Source organism: Branchiostoma belcheri, unplaced genomic scaffold, assembly GCF_001625305.1.
Source record: "Branchiostoma belcheri isolate BF01 breed outbred unplaced genomic scaffold, Haploidv18h27 scaffold41, whole genome shotgun sequence".
NCBI lineage: Eukaryota > Metazoa > Chordata > Leptocardii > Amphioxiformes > Branchiostomatidae > Branchiostoma > Branchiostoma belcheri.
The window spans coordinates 1,329,914-1,353,017 of NW_017804032.1; the positions used below are offsets into that span (position 1 = coordinate 1,329,914).

General features: G+C 41.1%; 2 protein-coding genes across 6 annotated transcripts in view; both read right to left on the reverse strand.

Moving 5' to 3' along the window:
• LOC109477765 (unconventional myosin-XVI-like) overlaps positions 1-1,284 on the reverse strand; it is a 29,185-nt gene extending 27,901 nt beyond the window's left edge. Inside the window, exon 1 of the mRNA XM_019779117.1 lies at positions 1,093-1,284. The gene's annotated coding sequence lies outside the window, so the exon portion shown is untranslated. The remainder of the gene's footprint in view (positions 1-1,092) is intronic.
• A 5,309-nt stretch (positions 1,285-6,593) lies between these two features.
• The window catches only part of LOC109477766 (diacylglycerol kinase eta-like), a 29,774-nt gene continuing 13,263 nt past the window's right edge, over positions 6,594-23,104 (reverse strand). Inside the window, exons 5-30 of one of the 5 annotated variants that reach the window (XM_019779122.1) lie at positions 22,741-22,873; positions 22,188-22,294; positions 21,724-21,849; positions 20,947-21,209; positions 20,351-20,459; positions 19,766-19,905; positions 19,444-19,519; positions 19,028-19,125; positions 18,544-18,646; positions 18,108-18,275; positions 16,893-16,952; positions 15,818-15,902; positions 14,943-15,206; positions 14,241-14,357; positions 13,584-13,715; positions 13,061-13,184; positions 12,304-12,529; positions 10,943-11,004; positions 10,495-10,540; positions 10,118-10,366; positions 9,596-9,729; positions 9,278-9,389; positions 8,699-9,016; positions 8,113-8,287; positions 7,576-7,715; positions 6,594-7,238 (exon numbers count right to left, since the gene is read on the reverse strand). In XM_019779122.1, coding sequence (XP_019634681.1) covers positions 7,167-7,238; positions 7,576-7,715; positions 8,113-8,287; positions 8,699-9,016; positions 9,278-9,389; positions 9,596-9,729; positions 10,118-10,366; positions 10,495-10,540; positions 10,943-11,004; positions 12,304-12,529; positions 13,061-13,184; positions 13,584-13,715; positions 14,241-14,357; positions 14,943-15,206; positions 15,818-15,902; positions 16,893-16,952; positions 18,108-18,275; positions 18,544-18,646; positions 19,028-19,125; positions 19,444-19,519; positions 19,766-19,905; positions 20,351-20,459; positions 20,947-21,209; positions 21,724-21,849; positions 22,188-22,294; positions 22,741-22,873 — 3,639 coding nt within the window. In that variant the 3' untranslated portion in view covers positions 6,594-7,166. Of the gene's footprint in view, positions 7,239-7,575; positions 7,716-8,112; positions 8,288-8,698; positions 9,017-9,277; positions 9,390-9,595; positions 9,730-10,117; positions 10,367-10,494; positions 10,541-10,942; positions 11,005-12,303; positions 12,530-13,060; positions 13,185-13,583; positions 13,716-14,240; positions 14,358-14,942; positions 15,207-15,817; positions 15,903-16,892; positions 16,956-18,107; positions 18,276-18,543; positions 18,647-19,027; positions 19,126-19,443; positions 19,520-19,765; positions 19,906-20,350; positions 20,460-20,946; positions 21,210-21,723; positions 21,850-22,187; positions 22,295-22,740; positions 22,874-23,104 lie in introns of those variants that run through there. The other 4 variants (XM_019779120.1, XM_019779119.1, XM_019779118.1 and 1 more) reach the window with 4 other exon arrangements.

Consider the following 23,104-nt stretch of genomic DNA (forward strand, 5'->3'; position numbering starts at 1 on the left):
TCATGCCTAAAGGTGGTTTACTGGTTACGAAAAACAAACAAACAAAACAATATAATCAGCAGAGAACCATTCTTCTTGTGACCCCGTGACCTCAAAAACTTGTCCTACTTTAAGGACCAAAACAGGATTCCTTCAGGATTTGGGGATATTTACAGAAAGTTGATACCCAATAGCATGATCCCATTCTAGATCCAATTTGCTCACTCACAGAGTCACAGTTACACTCATACTGAGTGAGGAGTGAGATAGAGTTACAGTAAATAGACATGCTTCAATGCATACTGGTGCTGAGACTTACTCGATTAATTTCGGGTATCAAAAATGTCTCATTCCACTTGGAACTGGGATTGAACGTTGTGTAACAGTGCTACCAACTGACTCGTCCTGAAGGGTTCTGGACCTTTTGGCCTAGTGGTTACAAGTGATATTTAAAATTATGTCAAGCAATTTTCTGTTAACCTGAGTGGTTGACTTCAGCAAGGAAGCACACAGAAGGCAAAACCAGAGCTAGAATTGGGTGGATACCAGGCTAGGAAGTTGACATTTGGATAGTTTGATCTCAGGTAGAATGTCAGATAACAATCTTGTGACTGTTCGTAAGTCTTGTTAATTTTTAACTCATAATTTTGATAACGGTTTATGTCAGTAAATCTGTGTATGTTTGCTGAAGAGTGTTTACAAATAAATATATCCTGTCCTGTTTATATCTTTCCAGCTGAACATAATTTTCCTGTTTACTATAGCTGTACTATGTTATTTCTTCAGCCCCTGCAAATCTGTATTTTCAACTCTACTCCCCCTCGCACGAAATAAATAATTTTAATACCGCCCCTTTCTTCATGGTCGTGTGAAACACGAGCTGGAGAAAGCTACGGGCGTCTATACTACATGCCTTTCCTTTCTAGCTGTGGCATTGCTACTAGATACAGTATTACGTACAAACAGAGTAGATCTAGATATACAGATAATTCTTCTCGTCCGGGATACGCCCTGGAAGTCAAGACGTCCCACCGGGAAGCAAGAAGAACGGACGAGAACAAAACACAAAGCCCACAAGTTACGCCTAGATTTTCATAAAAATAAAGTACTCACTCTCAACAAGGAGGTTTTCTGGTTGAAAATTCTTCCTGTCCGTGACACCAGACAGTGCTCCACCCACCGTGCAAATATCACATCGTCACAGGTAGACAAAGGGCACGTAAAACTACACTACAAAACTTTCGATAAATGCTAAAGTCACGGCATCGGTGAACTTTGGAACTTGCTCAGTCAGGAAGGTAACACTTTTTGTAGGGGGTCGGAGTCCAAAAATAATCAATTCAAAATATTTATCAGAAGATAACATATAGGTGAATTTTTACCACTAATAATATGCAAATTATTTTATTTTAATGAATCAGTTATAGCTAATGATTGATACAACACTTTTATTTGTTTTCACATAAAGAGAAAAATTTATCCCCTCTTAGCTATAATGGTTTCGCCTCATTGCAGGATACGCCCCATGAGGCATTGCGCAGGACCCGGGAAATTCAAATGTCCCCAGTGCAGATACATGTATTACTTCTATTACTTCTAGGAGTTAGTTCAGGGCTTAGGAAGCATTCTAAATCGCTTAGATTTAGAATGCTTCCCAACGAAAAATGTAATTTTTGTTCACAAAAATTGAAAATACTAAACTGGAGACTTGGCTAAATCAAGGACTAAATCATATGGCTAAAAACTGTAAATCATGAAACTTTCAGGGTGGTATTTTATTTTGTAATAGGGGGAAAGAGAGGGTTTCCTGGAGTTTTAAAACACATGGCAAAAGTTTCATAATTTACAGTAACTTCATTTTGGATGTGTGCATGTGCGAGCTATTGGTATCTGGAAGCATAGAATGTGAGACAAAATTACAAACTTCGTAAGAAAAGAACGAGGCAGAGATTCAAGACGCTTTTCCATCTTTAAGTCCCGGAATACAGCTTTATTTCATATTTGTGCCAGAGAAACGTCTCTTTTGTCATTTTCCCCCTCTTTCCTCTTTTTTCTTCACAAAGATGTATTTTGAACATAACGTTACACAACAAGAGTGGCCTCTCCGAAGTGGCCTTCCTCACAACTTGACAGTTGTAACAAATATGAAACGCTGTACAAACTGACACATATACCGGTAGTACAAAGTCCATACAAAGTTCCTTTTCCTACAAACATACCTAATTATACAATGTCTTCAGTGAACACGTCAAGACTGAAGTTATTACAGGTAGAAACACCTTGATCTTTAAGTTTTTAGCCTTTGGGTACAAGCTACCATCTACTCCCAGGTCTTGTGAGACAATACAACACTTTTCTGGTAAGAACAAGTTTGGGCCGCACCATGATACACAATGGGAGAGGGGGAGCTTTTAGTTACCGATGTAACAGTTTTGTCAAGGAACAGACTCTGATCTGGTAGAATCTGCAATTCAAATGGTCGAGATCCTGATTGGAGTCGTTGTTAACAGGAACTCTGATTGGATACTCTGCTGGTAGAGATCCTGATTGTATACTCAGGGGTATAAATTCAAGCAAGCTGGGAAGAGAAGGTAGTCTTTGAACACAAAGGCTAAACTGTAGAGAAATGTGATTAATCAAGCAGCATGGACATCATAATATGCCACAAGGCTTCTTTTCCTTCAAGTGTTGGTATCTAAAAAAGTACAGAATTAGAACCCTGTAGGTAAATCAAGCACACAATCTATCCTGAATTCTAAGACACTGTAAAAGTCATGGCAGCCAATTAGAGGAGCTGGTATTGTCTAATCCACCAATCAGACCTTTGCTTACAGTTTTGTCTTGGTTTGCTTGGTATCAGTGTAATTGGCTGGATTCAGCCAACCAGCAAAAATGTTATAAAAATCTTTTGGTACCTAACGTTACATGCACATGTAAAGATAAGTACTTTGTTGAAACTTTACCTTTATACGAAAGTACTGTATCTTGGACGACCAGCTTAAAATGTCTAACATCACTTAAGAAACTGAAATAAATAATCTTAAAAGTACAAAAATATAGAGTGTTACAGTACAACATACTTTCTTCTTATAACAGAATGAACATATGTCTGGATTACAAATGTACTAGCCTAAAATATTTACCTTTCTAATCATTCACCAACAATTTTTTGTGAGATTTTGCTAGGTTTCAAATAAAGCCAGTCAAACCAAGGTGGTCAGACCCACACTTATTTTAAGATTTCTGCATGGGTGCAAATATTTTTTAGATGGGAAGTTTACAAAACTGATTATTTTTGCACTGACGTCAGGCAGTTTTTACACAGGCACAAGATGAGGACTTGACATGAACTATCTACATTGGTCCATGAACATCTATACATTGAAAAGCTGTACAAGATTACTAGAGATAGCCAGATGGTCTCTTACCACTTCCATCCCAACTGGAAAAATCAGAGAACCAACAAATTAAATTGCTGTGGCCTGATACTGACAGCAGAAAGGGAAGCTGCTTTATAAAAACATACATTTGCATTTGAAACATATCTCTTTGAAAATAAATATTCAGCCAAATGTGCAGCCTTACACAACCCATTAGGATATGACTGCAGCTAATTTTTAAACAGTTTTGACGAGGAATAACACAGCTCTATACACTGCTGTTCTGGACACTTTGTGATTGCACATATTTAAGTGAATCCTTCTTTTTTCATACGGATACGTAGATTTGGATGGAGTATTGTCTTCCATACACAAATGTTACTTTGTATTTAACTAGTACTCCAATGTACACACATCACTATTTTTTAAAACAAAATCATTCAAACAAGGCTTCACTATGTAGTATAGCGATACCTAAGGAAAGAGGTCTATATTGTTATATAATGCAAAATATAATCTGTATAATGATGCAGAGGCTTTTGTGTGATCACAAAACATTACATACAATAATTCTTGCACTCAGTAGATACAAAAATGTACCTTTTGGCAGTATCTCTCTTCCTACAAAAACATGGACGCTTACTAGCTACCGTTTCCATTTTATAAAAGACTTTATGGTTTCTTCTTCTCATAAATAAAAGAAAAAATGAAGAAATCTTCATCATAAACAACATATGTCACCACCCTAGCTACTGAATTCTGGGCACTTACTTGTGCATTTACTTATATTGGATAAAAGAATGCAAGTAAAATGTTCCCTGATGAGAAAGATGCCATTTTCCAATTGTTAATTCCAATTAATGTAAAATGTGTGTTATTTCTTAAACAGGTGTACGTGAAAGTAACAGATGTAATCTCCAAGCAGTAACTTTTGTCTATAAAATTGTTGCTGGATTTGAGCTGTGGGTTTGTGTGTCTGTTTGTCCAGACAGAGTGCATGTAGGTTTCCAGCACATGGTCAAAAGGTCAGTCACAGGAAATGGGGTGAACTCGAAAACACAATGACAGCACATGGGTCGGAGGATGATTGACTGGCAGAATGATGGAAGTCAAAAGGTCAGACAAAGGAAATAGGATGACTTGAGGATCATGAAACACACAGTGGCGGCGAAAGTTGTCCACTGCAAAAGTTCAATAAAGATCTTGAATCTTGAAAATACAAAGTACTTTCTGTACATTGTAAGTATGAAATGTCAAATTTCTTGTTTGAAAGGATTTGCTCCTCCTCAGTGCATTTCTAATAATATGTGAAGTGTTAAGGTAGAAAACAACAACAACATTCATATCAATGAGCAATGAAGAAGCCATGTATCTGCTTGGAGATTACAACAGTTACTACACTCGACTGAGTACCAGTTGAGGGTCGTGCTGATTGGGTTTTGATTGTAATATTGCCTGTGATTGGGGAAAATGTGAGGACATCTGGGCATCTAGCCAATAACAAGAGTTTGGACATTGCACTAAAAGGGAGAGAAAGATATTGCATCTGACTGGGCACTGTACAACTAACACTCTCATTATTGTAGAGATTTAGTGATTCCACCATTAAAGATACATAACATCAATGTGTCATCCTTGTACAATTGCAAACTGAGGGCATTTCTGGGATAGTCCTGCATGTTTCCTGAAAAATTTAGCTGTCCTGTTACAGAAAAGCTCCTTGTCGGAGGTTGGCTGTCACAGCCTGCTTAACCCAATTCCAAAGTTTTGTACTCAAAACCTACAGAAGTTGGAAATGAAATGTATTTCTTATTTAGGGATGAAAATTGCTGAATCAAGTTTTAGTGTTTGAAATAAAAAATCTGGGATAACTTAACATTTGCCAGGACATTTTTCCTGACAATTTGCTTGTCAGAACTCCAGTAACTGTCACTTTTGTTGCTCTTTGCTGCTCTCTAATACAAAAGTACAAAACATCAAAGCTGACTAACCCTGCTTTCTTTTCAACCTCCATTCTAGAACACAAATCATTTTCAAGTTAGCCTACCAAATTGTAAAAAAGAAGTCTTTAGTATTCCTGGCAACGAGCAGGATCTTTTACCACTAGAGAAATAACATGAGGCACAAATAGGAATTTTGTGCCATTCTACATCAAACACGTCCATATTTCAATACATGTCACAATATTTATACATGACATAGTATATCCACAAATATTACACACTAACTATTTCTCGGAGAGCAGTGTTAATATTATACAAGGCATCAAAATTATTGTCTCTATCAAAAGTTGCCTACAGTGGAAAAAGACATACTGGTACCATGTCATGTACTTCGAACAACATCATGTTTTCTCAACTACAAACACCTACATGTACTTGTACAATCATCATAATCCTTTAGATATATAAAGTTCCAGCCATTGCCAACCACTTTGTTGATGGCTACCATACTTGAATATTGCAACTGTAGCCAACTGTAGCTTTTAGGCCAACTTGTTTGGTGACACCTTGACAGAATCAAAACAGGGCTCTTGTTTACCAATTTAAAACAAAGGCAAAATACACTTGTTTTCTGTTAATAGATAGCCAGGTACATAATAGTGACAACAATAATCTGAATATGGGTAACTTCAGAAATCTACAATATTTAGGTTATAAATACATGTGCCGGTAGTACCGGAACAACATGACAGGGGTCTCTGCTGAGTGTACAGAGACAAACATATAATGATTTTAAGTAATAAACACTGAATACAACATGTACTTTCCACATTCCCATTCTTTATAATGAAATCAGCACAGGCTTGTGACTAGGCACAAAATATGCAGACTAGATCTAGAGGACTCTTCCATACTCAACACATATCATTTGTTGAAACATGTGCACAATTTATCCAGACAAGAATTGGGACTTCAGAAAAGTAACAAGCACCAGTTGGTGGTGAAAGCCAGCTTTTTGATGGAAACAACCTCAAAAAAGGTTCAGTGTTTAAATACACATATTTATCATTACGACTTGACTGATGTACCAAATATTGCTCATCAAGTCCAAAGAATTTAGATCTTCTTGGTTGTCGGATGTTTTGGATGATGAATATGCCAGTCAGAAATGATAAGGACATTACATATGCATGCAACATTGGCTGTTGTCTAGACGTCATGCACACTCAAATTCTATCTGTCACATTTCATAGGAACATAAGGCCGCAGCAGTTTCACTTGTTGGTTCTCGGATTTTCCTTTTTTTATTTGCAAACAAATGAACAAAAAAAAAATCTGTACCCTTTAGGTTCTGAATAAACCCCAAAATGCTGACAATTTGGTACCAACCACCTCCTGTTTTTCCATTTATCAATGCAGTGATTTGATTAAAAGTTCTATCACAGGTTGCCCAGAACTGTTTTTTTGGCCCGCCTGCTATATTGATTCCTGCCAAAATCTGAGAACCTACAAATTAAATTGGTTTGGCCTAAGGAGTGGTAAGGCAGCACCAGCAAGCAAGATACATGTATTTCCTTAAGTTTACTCCTAGAATGCCAGAGTCTTGATAACTTCAATCTGAAGAATGACACTGAACGAAATGTGACAGATATTCATGCAAACTTGTGACAAATCAACAACAGCCATTGTTACACACTGCCCTGGTCTGGACATGGGTAACTTAAAAAACCTACGTAGTGTTATGATTACATGCAGTACCGGCACGACGTGACAGGGGTCCCTGCTGAGTGGACAGAGACACAGAATGAGACCATGATGTGGAATGTTGAGTATATTGCAGTGCTTGTAGCAGACGAGTCAGCCACTATCTGATCTGTAGGTCTTTGACAGCCTGAAGGATTCTCTTCACATGTCCCACCTTCCTCACACCCAGGTCCTGAAAACAACAAGAAGAGATTTTAAAGATAGCCAAGGATGGTCTTGTGGTTTGGGCAAGGTGGTTGATCTTTAACCTCCTTAGTTAGGTTGACCATCTTGAAACAGTGATGGTCACCTTCCATGTCTCATCTTTCCACAAATGTTGTAAATCTCGTAGATGAATAAAAACCAAAAAATTTAAGCGAGTGACCTTAGACAAAGCATGATTCCTTGATTTGTAGGGCAATGCAATATTCTGAAGTACATTTTTGTACCGTACACAATGCCTAGAGTTAAATATGCAAAGGTGGGGCATGACCAACCATGCACATTCAACAATTTGATATGTTGTGTACCTTGAGGTCCCTCCTCTCCAGGGCGAGCAGCTCGGCGCCGCGGATGTCGTTCTTCATGAAGCTGTCGCGGTACTCGCCGAGCGCCAGGGACTCCAGCCACCCCCCCACCTCCTCTGGGCCCCACTGGAAGACTGGAATGTCTGGTACAGGCAACAACACAAGGTTACAAGGTTACATACAAATGGCAGGCAATTTAGAATCACAGATACGACAAAGACTGGAATGTACAACACAATGCAAATAGAAGTAGATATACAATCACAGATTTGACAAAATTTTAAACTAGTATATATTTTACAGATACAACAATGGCTAAAAACTAGCAGTAAAATTAGTATCAGATGTCACAATGGCTTGAAAATAGCAGAATCACAGATAGGATAATGGCTAAAACATACGTGTAGCAGAAAATACAGAACCAGAGATAGTATTACCATAATGGCTTAAAGATAGCAGCAAATTTAGAATCAAAGATACAAAATATGGCTTAAAACTTAGCAGAAACTGTTGAAACCTAGAATAACCTAGAAGACTTACTTGTAGAAACACCAGACATACTGCCGACACTCTCCTTCATGGAGGACTCTTCTCTCTCCTTCTCCCTTTCCTTGTCCTTGGTTTTAGACTTCCTGAGTTTACGGACAAGGCCAAACTTCCCGGAGCTCTTGGTTCGTTGCTTGGGTACGGGGGATGTCCCATAATCACTTTGGTACTAGACAGAGAAAGTCAATGTTTTATTCCTGGGTAAGGTAGTATTGTTTTGGGTGGCTGAGCTGTGAGTTTGTGTATCTGGGCAGAGTAGGTTGACAGCACATGTCATTGGGTGGGTGAGGATTGCCAGGCAGAACGACAGGTCAAAAGGTCATGTTTCCTGTGGGAGACTTATTAGACGCCTGAGGTTTTCTGGCATGCAACTTAATTGATAATAAACATTTTTTTTGCATACAAATCAACCTTTTTCATGTTTACAGCGGTCCAGCTTACAGCTTCCTACCTCAGCCAGCATGTTGAGTGATATTTTAATCTTAACAGGTGGCCTGGCTTGCCTTCTAACATAAACAACCTGAGATATTGATGAATAATCTAGTTTTTGGCGCAACCCGGGAAACAAGGTGTGCCTTACCTCCTCGTCAGAAGGCTGTACAGGCAGGCCCAGCAAGGCAGAGACATGTCCCGCGGACCGGGAGTGCTGCGGCCTGCTGGGGGCCGGCGGCGAGGCGTACTCCACGGGACTGGCGGCGGAACCCTGCAGCGCCATGGCCGCCAGACTGGGCACCTGCTCCACACGCCGCAGCTCCTGGTCCACCAGATTCAGCGCGTGAACCAGCTTCCGCTCCAGGTCCTCATCCATGTTGTCGATGCTGCCGATGACCTGCCCCACGCCGCCGTACAGGCACGCCGTGCTCGTAATCATGTCGGCTGCCTCCTTTTTAGTAACCAGCTGGAGAAATTCCAAGAACATACAATGTGCTGTAAATCACTTTATACTCGCAGTACTTTTATTTAGTGCTTAAATTGCATCGTGATGTATCTGACCAAGGGAGAAGTGATGCTGTTTTAGTCCTATGTAACCATTGGGTGGCCTTCAGGTCATGCTTTGAAACGGCCTTTGTGTCTTGTTACGTGGTGACCATTGAGCAAAAAACATAGAATGAAAGGCTAGATCTACATGTACATGTAAGAGTAGGAAGCCCAGACTTACATCTGCCAGCCTGCCCTGAGAGTAGACCTTGTCCACACACGTGGACGTCTGCATGAAGACTGGGATCAGCTCCTGTACCTGGTCACGGTGGTGGGTGTGCAGCACCCTGATACTGCACACATAAAAACAGACAACATGTTAGAGTTTCCAGACTTTAGGGAAGTACAGTCAAACCTGTCAAGGTGACCACCTCTTCAAGCTGGCCACTTGGAATGAATATACTTCTTTCAAAAAAGAAAAAAAATACAGCTTCACACATTTTTTCCTTTTTGCTATTTCTACAATATTCAACATACAGGATTACTGTGACAGGCTCACCATCTGATGAGAGCTACAGAGGCGTCGACAAATGGAGCCAGCACAGCCGTCTCCTCGTTACTGATGAGGGGACCCTGGATCATCTTCTCAAACTTCTGCTTGTCTGTCCAGGACATCAGGGTCTTCTCAAAGGCCTGGGGAAAGAACAAATTTATCAGAGAATAACCAGACAGCATAGTCAATCTCACAACATGTTTGCCTGACATACTTCAACAGAGATAAGCTTGAATTTTTGAGACATTCAAGTTCACAATGTTTCCTATGTCTGACCTTGTCATTCTGTCAATCTTCCCACACCCATGTGCTGTCAACCTAAAGTATGTACTCTGTCCTTATAGACACACAAACCCTGTGATGATAGTTGTGGTGAGCATGTTTCTGCCTACCCTGTAGAATGTCATTCTGCCTGTCAATCTTTTCCACACACACACATGCTATCAACCTTTGTACTCTGTTCATACAAACAGACACACAAACCCTGAGTAGATGATAGTTGTAAGTTGTAAGAATGTTCCTCCCTACCCTGTCCCTGGTGAGCATCTGAGCGCGGTTCTTGTGGACAATGCGGATGTATCCGGGCGGCTGCATCCAGGCCTCGCCGTCCACCTGTACGGGCACGGACTCACTGCCCTGGATGGTGATCTTGATGGTGCGACACTGCACGATGCGGTGGTGCTGGAGGTTCATGACGCGGGAGAACGCCATCTGTGTGCTGCTGAACACCGCAACCACCTCCAGAACCTTGTCATCAAACGACGGCGCCACGAAATTCTGCAATGACAGTACAGAATAGTATTTCATCTGTAGCAGATATACACTGTAACATTGAAGGCAAACATGGAAAGTGACTTGGAAGAAGTAGGAAGTTCCTGGTACAATCGTGTAGGAAGAGAACTTACATCGTCCTCCTTGACCCCTCCCCAGAAGTTGGCACCTCCTCCAAAACTGTGGGAAGATTGAGCATTTTAGATATGAAGGCTATAACTAAAGAACTATGCTGGTACAAAATGTAGCTGTTGTATGTGTGGGATTTGTAAAACAAAAGTGATCTCAAACCAATAAGCTAATTGAAGAGCTACACTTTCACTGGTCATGACAAGACAATATATTTCATTGTACCAGGGAAATTGTCCAAGCTCTTTTCAATTACACAGAAGAGCGGACCACGTACGGCTTAACATTCTGTCATAGGAACTGCAACCCTTTTCAGTAGTGTGCAAGTCGAGTGAGCAACAACTGTTGAGATTCAACCTCCCAACTTCTTAGTCCAGAGGCAGGGTTTTTAGAACTTTATTAAGTCATGTTAAAGAAAGCCCGAGGAGAGAAGGTTTGAGATATAATAGTTACCTGGGTATGTTCAGCACCACTATTCCCTGTAGACTGGGTAGAGGGATTCTCTGTCCATCACACTGTGAACAAAGACAGACAAGTAACAATAAGCATTAAAAATAATCAGTCTTGTTTTACAATGCAACCTGACTTCACTTGCATTGATGATTTCTTTTAATAACATTGTCAAGGATTCATGCAATCATTACCTTCGCCAAGAAGGTTATGTTTTCAGAGGCGTTCGTGTATGTGTGTGTGTGTGTGTCTGTCTGTCAACAGCATAACTCGAGAAAGCTTAGATGGATTATCTTGATATTTGGTAGGTGGGTAGGTCTTGATGAGACCTCAAAATGATTAGATTTTGGGCCCCCTGGCGACTTGTCATGGTACTGCAGCTGAACTTCCGGTTTTGATATCTCATGATCCAGACATGCTAGGGTGACGAAATTTAGATGGCAGGTAGCTCTTGTGCTGGGGATGAAGTGACATGAGTTTGAGCCCCCTAGTTGCTTGCTCTAGAACTGCAGGGGGGTTTAAAGGACAAATGTTTAAAAGAGGATAACTCAAGAACCGATTGATGGATCATCGTGATTTTTGGTATGTAGGTAGCTTGAGTGATGCTTGACATAATGATATTACAATTATGCAAATATTGATGTAATTTGCATAATTAATGAGGAAATTCTATAAATCAGCTGCATACCATGATAGGAAGTTCAAGCTTGTAACATATGTTATTAAGAACGAGAAAAACACAGGCAAATATCGATTATGCAAATGAAGACTTAATTTGCATAATTAATGAGAAAATGTTATAATTGCATAGTGGTAACTGCCTGAAATTTCATACTTGGGATGTTTGAAAGTTAAGTGAAGGTGAACATAACTTATTCAAATAAGGACCACATTTGCATAATATATGAGGAAATGCTATAATGGCATTCTTTGTTAAGATAAGACTGTCTTTTGGTGTAGAATATGATCAACAGACTGATATAATTCATGCAATCGAGGATCCTATCTGCATAATCAGGGTGATTAGTATATTTCTTATTTATAAAGGCTAACATCATTTGGCGAAGGTATGAGATCGTGGAACTCTAGTTGTCTGTGTGATGTAGTCAGGCTAGGGGCTTGTGGAAGGGCTACTAGAAGTGTGATGTAGTCAGGCTACCCGGGGGCTGACCAGTGGAAGGGCTGCTAGAAGCGTGATGTAGTCAGGCTAGGGGCCTAGCCAGTGGAAGGGCTGCTAGAAGCATGATGTAGTCAGGCTAGGGGCCTAGCTAGTGGAACTAGAAGCGTGATGTAGTCAGGCTAGGGACCTGACCAGCTGGAAGGGCTGCTAAAAGAGTGATGTAGTCAGGTTATTTCAACGGTACCTCTAGCTGTATCCTCTGTTCCAGACTGCGGTACGTTCTCTGTAGAATCTCCCTTCCTCCCAGCATGCCATACCACATGAAGTTGCGCGTGCGACTGCGGAACTTGACCGGATGCTCCTCCCGTTTGTTGTGGAACTCCAGGGTGATCTTGGCGTCCAGGCCGATCCCGAAGTAGTTGTTCATGACGCACTTTTCCCTATACCCCTCCCTGTAGAGGACAAAGGGCCTGGGGTAGCAGGCAAGTTGATTTGTCATGGTGTCACACACACATGGCCTCCGTGTTTAGCCAATGCTTTATGAGTGTCAAGCTCACTGCTTCAAGCGGTTGGAAGTATTGTTTTGGGTGGCACTAATTTGGGTATCACTGAAAAGGCAATACTTGGAAGAAAGATGACAGCTGAAAACTAATACAAAAGAAATCTTACTTCTGCATGTTGTTGTGGAGCTCTACCATAGGATAAAATGGCTACTAGGAGGAAATGTCAGGAGAGTTTGAGAGACCATCACTGTTCATGTAGCTGCCTTCAATTACATGTACATGAAGAAAAATGCCTTCGCTTCTGAGGTACTGCCAAAAAGCAAAAAGAATACAGTAAATGTAATAGATGTACCCTGACTGGGTGACTGTCCATCCATCAGTGAGAGTGCCAATTATCAATTTGACCAATGAGAGAGCATGTCTTGGAGAAATTTGCATATTTTTACATTTTGACTGGTGGGTGGAGCTTAAGGATGACATGGACTGTTGTGTACTTACAGGGAGGCAGTTTCTGGGTCCATGAGGGGGGAGGCTGCAGCACACAGGGCGTCTGCATTGGCCAGCAGCACCTTACTCACCAGGCAGCCACCCGCTATACTACTGGCAATGGAGCTGCGAATACCTGCACAACATGGAACAAACAGTCTGTCAACTTGAAGGTAAAACTGGAGCTATGCAGAGACTTTGAGCCCTTTCTGTAGTAAAGAAAAAGGTACATGTACACGTAGTCCCATGCCCTTTTTCAGACTGTAGGGGCAGTAGGTTATGTCTAGGGCAGGGTATTGGAAGGCGGAGCCCATCCCTGCATGATGAAACATTGTACAATCATTTTCAAACATTGACTTTGAAAATATAATCTAGCGTCCTTATACAAGTTTTACCTTGTTTTTTTTGTTAAACTGTATTGTTTAAGTTGGGCCAGTAGAGATCACCAAAGTCTAAAAAAAAGATAATCTCTATGTACCAACTCTAATTTTTCAGGACTGAAACAGGAAACACAACATTTTTCCCAAGGCCTTACCTGGGAGTTGTGATACGGCCTGTCTGCTGGTGGCCCTGTCGATGTTCTGTAGAGACTTGGAGGTGTCAGGCATACCCTGACTCAAGGTGCTGCCTTTACTCACTCTTCTCTCCTGGGCAAGAGCTTCTTTATCTGGTAGGAAGACAAGAGCCGCTGGTTACTTACTGTACAGTTCCGGTAACTTACAAAGAATAGGAAACCTGTTTGAAGTCACTGTTTCAGTTTCCCTGTATCATTTTTGTTTCACATTATTTTAGACTTATTTTGTAGTCTTCTGTCCCCTGCCACTGTATTGAGATTTGGTAGTAAACACAATTTCAATTTTCCTTCTAGCTCATCTTGTTTCAATTCTTGTATCGAGCCTAGAGCTGTGTACCGATACTCAGTACCGATACTGTCCTTTCAATATTCCACCAACATGCTGTCAACCTACTAGCTCTCCTGACAATTTCAGCCCATTTTCCTGTCTGGTTTTTAAGCTGAATTTCTTGTCTGACCTTTTGACTTCCTGTCCTTATGCCTGTCAATCTTTCCCCCACCCATGTGCTGTCCTGACAAACTAAACTCAGAGACCAGTCACCCAAAACAATACTTCCATGCCCGGCATCCCTTACACAGCCATCCCTTTCACACCGCCAGTAAGGAGACATGTCTGACCTGAGACCTGTAACCTGCCCCGTAAGCCGGTGTAACCTGAGTAGTATGGGTACCGGGGAGGGGGAGGGCTGCGCAGGCTGCACACTGTGTCACTCCTCTCACGGGCTTCCTCTGACACTATAGAACAGAGACATGCAGACACACATAAGGCATAAGAGTTAAAATGTAGTAAGCACTAACTTGTGCATGCAGTAACATGCCAGAGCCATCATTACTATGATGTTGGGCATTAAGGAGAAGAAGAAGAAGTATATGTATATGGAAACGATAATAAGGTAAAAGGTAAAAGTAGTACCATACTAGAGTAGGCTTTTTCAGGCCATAGGGGCAGTGGGTTAATAATCCACTGTGTCTGGGGCACAGTTTTGGAAGACAGAGCCCATCCCTCTCCTTCCGCTGTCTTTTACCTCCTCAACCAAAGTCAGGTACCCATTTTACACCTGAGAGGAGGGAGAAAAGTGCCTTTCCCAAGGACAAAACGTCTAGCCAAGAATGCAAGGAATCAAACCTGTGACCTCTGGATCTGTGCGTAGCTAGCCTACAGTGTAGCTACATGTGTATACAATTGGGATTTTACATTGCTAAACAGAAGAAACTGGACTGAAGAGCGTCTGTTTTGCAAATAAAGAATACCTCTGAAAACATTCCAATCCCTACAATGTGAAACTGCAACATCAAAAGATATTAAAAAACGTGACCTACCTTCACTTGTGGAGAAGACGATGGGTGATGCTGGTTGGACGCTGGTTGCCCCAGCAACAGGCCCCTCCTCAGTGGACTCCGGGGAGGAGTTCTCCATGGTGGCCAGCGGTGCGAGCGGGCTGGACGGCTCGTCGGGCGCCACGGTGAAGACAAACGGCGGTTTGGTGGGAGCGATAGCAGCAGATGTGGTGGGTGGGGAGGTGGGCGGACCTGATGACGCCTCCTCCTTGTGCTCTTTTGTTTGGGCATTCTGTTCATCAACAGCTGTGCAACAGAAATTATGCATCAGGTCTCTTTGTCATACTAGTAGTGTACACTACAAATGCAGGGCTGGAAATAACACCTGCTTATGTAGTTAGTGCAGATAAAATTGGAGCTGTGTAGTATTTCTGATGTCTACCAGCCCTGGTCCGTGTACGCTATACTAGGTGTATGTGGAGTTTAATTTGCTGCCTTGACTATTACCACCTATGAAGTGTAAAAGAAATGATGGCTGCTACATTTTTGTTCTTGATATTATAATAGGTTGATGACCTGCTAATTGACACTTCTTTTATAAACTCTCATTGTCAGGAAAATCCTCTTAAGTTGACTTGATTACTCATCACATTTATTTAGTTCACAAAATCAATGGTTTCTGAACAGTTTTTAGTATGATCCATACTTACTGAATTTTTAGTGGTGCGTGTCTGGTACAGGTTTGTTTGTTTGTGTTTTATTAGATCTCCATTAGTGTTCAACTGACCACTATTCTTCCTGGAGTCCACAGGTAATATTTATTGTTACCTACACCAGGCTGCAGATGTGCTGGAAAAAGATTTTTATCATGGATTTACAGACTGTGTATATTAGTACCTAAAATGTATCAGACTTACCCCTCTCTGTGTGCTCTATAATAGACCTGACAGCTTTCTTCAGACTGTTGGCCCGAGACATCAGCTGTTCCCTTGGCTTAAAGATCTAAAACAGAACACCAAAGAACACAGGCTTAAGTGACATCAATGACAAGACATATTTAAGCTTTTTATCATCATAGTGGCATGAGGTGTGATATCTGCTGCATGGTAGTGCTTGTGAAATATAAAGTATCATGTAGTTTTAGGGACTAAGAAAAAATGTGGGCATGGAATTTCAGGATGATTTATGAATGAAATCTGAAGGACTGTTTTTAAAGACTGAGGAGAAATATAACATGACAATTTCTGAAACCTCTTAGCTGTCACCATGAGCTAATCCATGCAACTTGATATGTGTGTTGTGATGCTTTTGGAAAAGTTAGCGAAAAGAGGGTTAGATTTTCTAAAACAGCAACACCAATTTAAAAGCGTATGTATGAATGATTCTTAATTAAGAATATGATTTTCTTTGTTTTCTCCGATGTAAGGCATAACATCTATTGGCATTTATCACCATAACAGATACTTTGATTAAACATTTTGCCAAATAAATCATTTAACATTGTCACAGTGTCCGTATACACTCATTGTGTTCTGTTATAAGTGTTAGACTTAAAGCAGCCTTGGGTGGTTATTGTGAAATCTACTGGGACTCAAAACCTATCACATAGCTCTGTATTTTCCTTAAAACACTTGCACTGCTTCACACATGAAACATTACATTAATAAAGGTAGGAAAACTGAGGTCAAATTGCTTTGGAAATAAAGATTATGTTGAGTGAGACAGTTTTGTGCCAGAACAGCTATGTGAGACACTTTTATGACAAAACAGCTATGTGAGACCATTTTGTGCTAGAACAGCTATGTGAGACCGTTTTGAGCCCCTAATATGATCAAGAGTGATGCGGAAATATTGCAGTGTGGTGCTCCTCCCACTATAAGCCGGGCCGGCCACCAGAGCTGTCAATCACCAACAAAGCCATGCAGTGACGAAAACCTTAGAAAAAAGCACCAGAAGTAGATCTTTTTAGTCTGTGCGGAGAAAATGCCTTACTCTCTTGAGGGTCGGAGGAGAAATTTCCTCTGGAACAACATCGTCCTCCGAATCATTCATCTGCTGGGAAGTGTAGCAAGAAAAATCCTGTCAAAATCTGTAGCCTTGATCTTTGTGTGAAAGACAAAGGTCAAAGTGAAAGATTTTTTTGGGGAGGCGTAATTTTACCTGTTAAACAGAATGAGCTATTGCAACGGAAAACAAAATAGGAGACAAAACAGCAGGAAAAGTGGCACAGAGTAAATAAAACAAGCAGCTGACTTTCTACATATGATGTGAAACTCAATAAATTTTCTTGAGGCATGGAAAAACGTGGCTTCAAGGTTAAACCAAACTTAAGGCCACACCAATTTAATTTCTTGGTTAACGGATTCGCCGCTTCATTTTTTTCTGATTTGCAAATAAAAATAAAAATTCAGAATCAACTGCAAAATGCTCATATTTTGCCCTGAACAGTTGAAAACAGTCCTTTTCTTGCTACTTGTTACAGTCATTCCATCTTTCAATGCAGTAGTATCATTAAAAGTTCAAAATTCATTGTTTAAATTTTGAACCAGCCTGGTGTGTTGACTTCATGGCTCCTATCGTACCATTTTGGGCCATAATAGGATGCCTAGGCCTGTTTTTATTTTTATTTTTTTTTCGCCCGCCCGCTCCATTATTTTTTTAGAAAAATCCGTTAACCAAGAAATTAAATTGGTGTGGCCTAATAAGAGCTTTGCAATTACTAGACATAAACCTTCATAAACCAATTGTAACATTGTTTGTCCTCCGTTTGAGTGCACTATAAGTGCATAGGTGATGAATTATTTAGTGATTTTTATTTTAAGAGACTGGACATCGGTTTCATTTGTCAGGGCAACTACCTACCCAGATCTTTGCTGCACAATTCTGGTTCATTATTTCACAACTTTATTTCAACTTTTTATGCAAAAATGTCCCCGCAGTTCTAAATTCAACTGCTACATGTAGGGAGCCCAAACCTACATGGATGCCACTTTTTATTCAAACTGATTAAGTCCTTCATTTTCTGTTGATCCCCTACATGTAGCTAGTTCCCTTACAGCATCCAATGTGTAAACTCCTAGTTATTTTTTGGCAACTCCTTAGGGGTGGAGCATTTTTTCCTTGTGACTGGATTGCGTCTACACCAAACAAGTTAGTATACAACTGGGGTTAGAAACACAAAGGAGAAAACAACACGTGATGACGTACCCTACTTGACGAAGGCGCTGTGAGCCCCTCCGGTACCGTGTCCTGCGGAGATCCTGACACCAGCTCCTCCTGTTGGACAGCAGAGCTAACTGCAGGCAGGGGCTTGGCCTGAGCCTCCTCATTCAGGGTTGTCAGCAGAGAGTTCAACTTCTCATCTAGAACTTTACACTGAAACATGAGAGACTTTTACATGACAAATTGATACTACTTCAATCAGTTCTGAAAGGAGAAATTGGAGATTTCAAACTATTGGGAAGTTTGCAATCCTCAGCTTCCTGAATTCCCCCCATGTCTGCTGGTATCACCCCATTTCCTGAGTCTGACCTTTTGACCTCCTGTCATTCTGCCTGTCAATGTCAATAGTCCCCCCACCCACATGCTGTCAAGCTACCCTGTCTGGATAAACGCATACACAAACCCACAGCTCAGTTCTCACCTTGTGAGTAATGGAGTCCTTGTCACCTTCTGACCTCTCCTCCTCAGTGTTGTAAGCAGTTCCTACTTTGGTTACAAAGTGTTTAACTGTCTCACACAAGACTCTGAAAGAAGACAAACATTTCAAATTCAGTATGATATTTCTTTAAAAAACTGCACAATTTAGAAGCAATTAAGTCAGACAAAGAAACATTGCTCTTATAGCGTGGGAACTTCAGATACATTCCAAATGATTATTAACAAATAGGCAATCACACTGTTTAGAAAGATTGTCAATTCCATATTACAACTTACATGAAATTAGCACGTCGGTGGAACGTACTGCGCCTGCGCAGAACCCTGGATTTTCACGGTTTTCGTTGGATTTTTGGTCAAAGTTGCATTAGAATTTTGCCTGTTGCAGACGATATTTTTTCCGACATAACATTTGAAAACTACTGTCGGAATACACCCAGAACTCAGCCACCCCAAACAATACTCCGTACCTTGCAGACTGAATGACTTCGGAGTGCTGGTCAGACTGGAGTATCCTGCTGAGGTGGGTTGCTACAGAGTCCTGAAGCTCATACGCTGTCATCTCATCCTACAGGCAGATACACAGAGTCATATAGAATATCCTCATTGTGCCATATCCATGCAGAATCATATAGAATATATACACACGGAGAAAACTTGTCATACAGTAGGTGGTTGTACCATTACGATGTCGCAGTAGTTTAAAGCAGGCTGTAACAGAACAGAACAGAACTGTAGCCCTTTCTGTAACAAGACAACTGAATTTTTTCGTGCACAATCATGTGACAGGACTAGGTCCCAAGTTTAGTTTAGTGCCCTTAGTTTGTGATTATTTGACAATCACACTATAGTAACTCATGTCTAGAATAAAATGTTCTAATGTTACCTGTTCTGCCTGCTGTGTGGAAACAGTGGAGTCAGCAGCACCTGGGACTTTGGTTTCACAGGTCATGATACTCCATCTACAGGAAAAATTGTGAGGTAATTACACATGTACTGCATATCAAAACCTTTTTATGGAAATGTTCAGATGTAACATGACTTGTACGGCATTAATCATACATTGTAGCTTGGATGCCAGCTTTTCTAGCTTTAGATTACTCTTTCGGTCAATTCATTGCCACTATACAAAACAACAATGTGTGCAAAGAAATCTTTGTAATAAGCAGGTGCCATATATGTAAATTGTAGTATTTGCCAGCTGTCACCTGTCCAGCATCTTGCAGGTGGCCCTCTCCAGCTGCCAGAGGATGGCCGGCAGCTGTGTGTCGTCGTCACATGCTGCCCCCCATCCCAACACCCGGGCCAGGTCGTTCCCTGTCCCGAGTGGCAAAACTCCCATTTGGCACTGGGCAGGGGAAAAATTAGTATTTGCAACAAGACTTGTGTTGAAACATTGGCATCAGACACTGTCAAGTATGCATCAAGGACACTACATATTGTACACACATGTATACAGTGTCCGACACAGATCACTAACAATCTTTGTCACCTCCCTCCCTTTTTATAAATATAATATGATAATTCAGCACTTAATGTACATGTACAGAATAGCAGGTCCCTAGCAATTGGGTCCTGAATTGCTCTGACATTCACACGATTGTTTGTAAATAATTACTGAGTGTTAAAACATTGCCGTCGTCATTTCAGACAATAAAATATGTTAAAAGCTCACTTCAGCATCCATATCAATCATAGAAATATCAAGGAAGCTAACACATTCACTATAACTAATGATAACTGTGCATAAATTGACCCTACCTATTACATCATTATTACACAGTTTTTATCACCTGTTTATGGAGGTTGAGCTTGTCGATCTCTGACAGGACCCATCCCACACTGCCATCTCCTCCACACACCAGGATACGGAACAGGTCAAACCTCTGGAACAACCGCAACCTGAAACAAGAAAGCAGGCATTTCAGAGTTCTGGGGAGCATTTTAGATTTTCCTGGCCCTCGAGTTTGAGTGCATGTAAGGGTTAAGAGGCACCCAAAGTGATTCCAGGGCAGTAAAACTGAATTTTCAAAGTCAATTTTCTGTTCATTTTAAATGTAGTTAGTTGAATCAACTCTATTCTATACATTTGTAGCATACAGACATCTGTGCGGTTAAACTGCAATGATGCTGATGGAAAACAGTTGCTTGTTTTGCATCGTAAGCTTCTAGTTAACATTGTTTTGGGGCTATTTCAAATGCCTCAAGTATGAAAGGATGTGCTCAGAAATGGCAGTAAATGCTGTTATCAGACAGATTTCCTCATCCAGAATGTTTCTTGTTTTGCCATCCTGAAATTCCATTGGATGCCTTTAGGAAACTATGAAATATTGTTTGCAAGGAATTTCATCACTTTTGGACCCGAGAAATACGCATACAGCTTCCTCACCCTAAGTGCGGTCCCCCGTTCATCAAATCGAACACCTGAGCTGGGTTGAGAAGCTGTTTGAACCTGCGGAGGAACTTCACCCCCTGGTTGTCTCCGCTCTTGGAGTTGACGAACACCAGCAGGGGGTTACTGGAGGTCGGGCGCGTGGCTACCCAGAATCCATCAGAGTCGATGCTGTTGAGCGCGGTGGGCGGGACGATGGACAGGCGGCAGTCCCCCAGGGGACATTTTCTGGGGAAGATCTCCTTACACGTTGTATGGACCTAGGGGGAAAAGAAAATCATGTCAGGCTGATCAACCATACCATAACATGTTTGCAAATGTTTACCAATGGTTACATATAGGTTGGTGGGAACTTAATTTTGTCAGCGGGGGAAGAGGGTCTTTGCTGTGTTTGACATTTACAGTGGCCATTACTGACAGAAATGACATCTGTATATCATAAACAAGTATAAAAGCACTGTACTTTGATCGGTGTAATGGCCAAGTGAGTAGAGTGTTCATCTTCCAATCAATAGGTTGTGAGTTCAATCCCTTTGGAAGTCATAACAAAAACTATAAAAATGGTACATACATGTACTGCTTTCTCTGTTTAACACTCAGCATTTAGGAAGGAGTATTGGAGTTACACACACCACTAGCCTCCTGCCATTGTGTGGCTATTGAAACAAAGATGAGCACTGCACTATGCACCATCTATTGTGGGAGGGACTTTTTTGTGACCCCATCGTGAGTATTTTAAGATTAACAAACTTTAAAAAAAACAGTAATACTGACCATAGCTCTACACCAGAGGCATTTCCAGTCCTGAAGCCTGAGAACACTCCCACACGTGTGGTCACACACACTACACTTGGCACTGACAGGCAGGTTACCCTCCAACCACTGGTGGGGCATGTGGATCTGAAATACAGCCAGGTACACTTCAGAAAATTTACCCTACACATTTGAAAAAGTAATCATTTATTGAATGTTTATTGAAATTATTGTCTAAGAGCTAATAGCAAGACAAAGAAATTTTAATAAAGAAATACAATGAGACGTAACAATATTCCGTAAGCTACTGACTAAAAAGTCACTTTTTGAAAATAGGTAGTGTCCTTGGTGCTGAACTCAAAGCAGCTTTCCATTAAAAATGTAGCAATGGATTTAATGTAACAGTTTTTAAATTACTACTACTACTACTAGTTATGTGAACAAAAGTAAGCTAGTTGTCAGAAATTTGCATAATTTATTCTTACCCCCTCATCATCCTCGATGGTGTCTTGTCCAATGGAAGACAGGGCGGTCCACTTGCAGGCGTTAGGAGCTCGTGTCGCACACCGCTTGTGAGCTTTGAACTTGCACACTTTTTGGGATAAAAAAATGAGACATTATCTTTGTTGGAAACATTATAAATAGTGCTGTATGATAGAAATGTTGATGTACATGTATTTCTTCATTCTTTTCTACAATGTAATCTCAACGGGCGCAATAAAAGTGGATTGAAATGGAATGAAACACACATCCAATAATTATAATACTTAATAGTACAAGAGACTTATTACTTAGTACAATAAAGGAGCATCCAAATTATGGATTGCATCACTTAATGTGACACCGCGTGGCTGGCCGGTGAAGTTGTTGAGACACTAACCCACAGGGGTATTGACATTTGCTGTGCCCAAGAACCATAGGACTGAGGCAAATGGCAAGCTACCATCAAGTCCCAGCATCAGAGTGCAAGTACTTCTAACCCTTGTTAGCCCTCAGGAACAACAGACGATAAATCAGAGAGAGAGAGAATAAACACACCTTCACAGGACAGTCCAGTGGACATGACCCCAGACAGAGCCTCCCTGCACACGTTACAGTAGGTGGGGCGGGCGTGGCTACAGGTGTACCAGTTGTGCATCCCGTTAAACTGGTCCATGTTCTCACTGCTGGGCTGGAGACGGAAAAAACAGAACAACAGGCAGACTGGTTACGGTTATGGTTATGGTAAAGGTAGTCTTGTAGCCTTTTAGATGCTGTTGGGCAGCGCGTTCCACTGTGTCCAGAGCACGATACTGGAAGGCCTCTTCCTCCACTGCCTTACCTCCCTGACTAAAGTCAGGTACCTGTCACCTAGCTGCAGTGACGTATCTGTTCTGCGTGTAGGTAGTCAACATTATCTAAG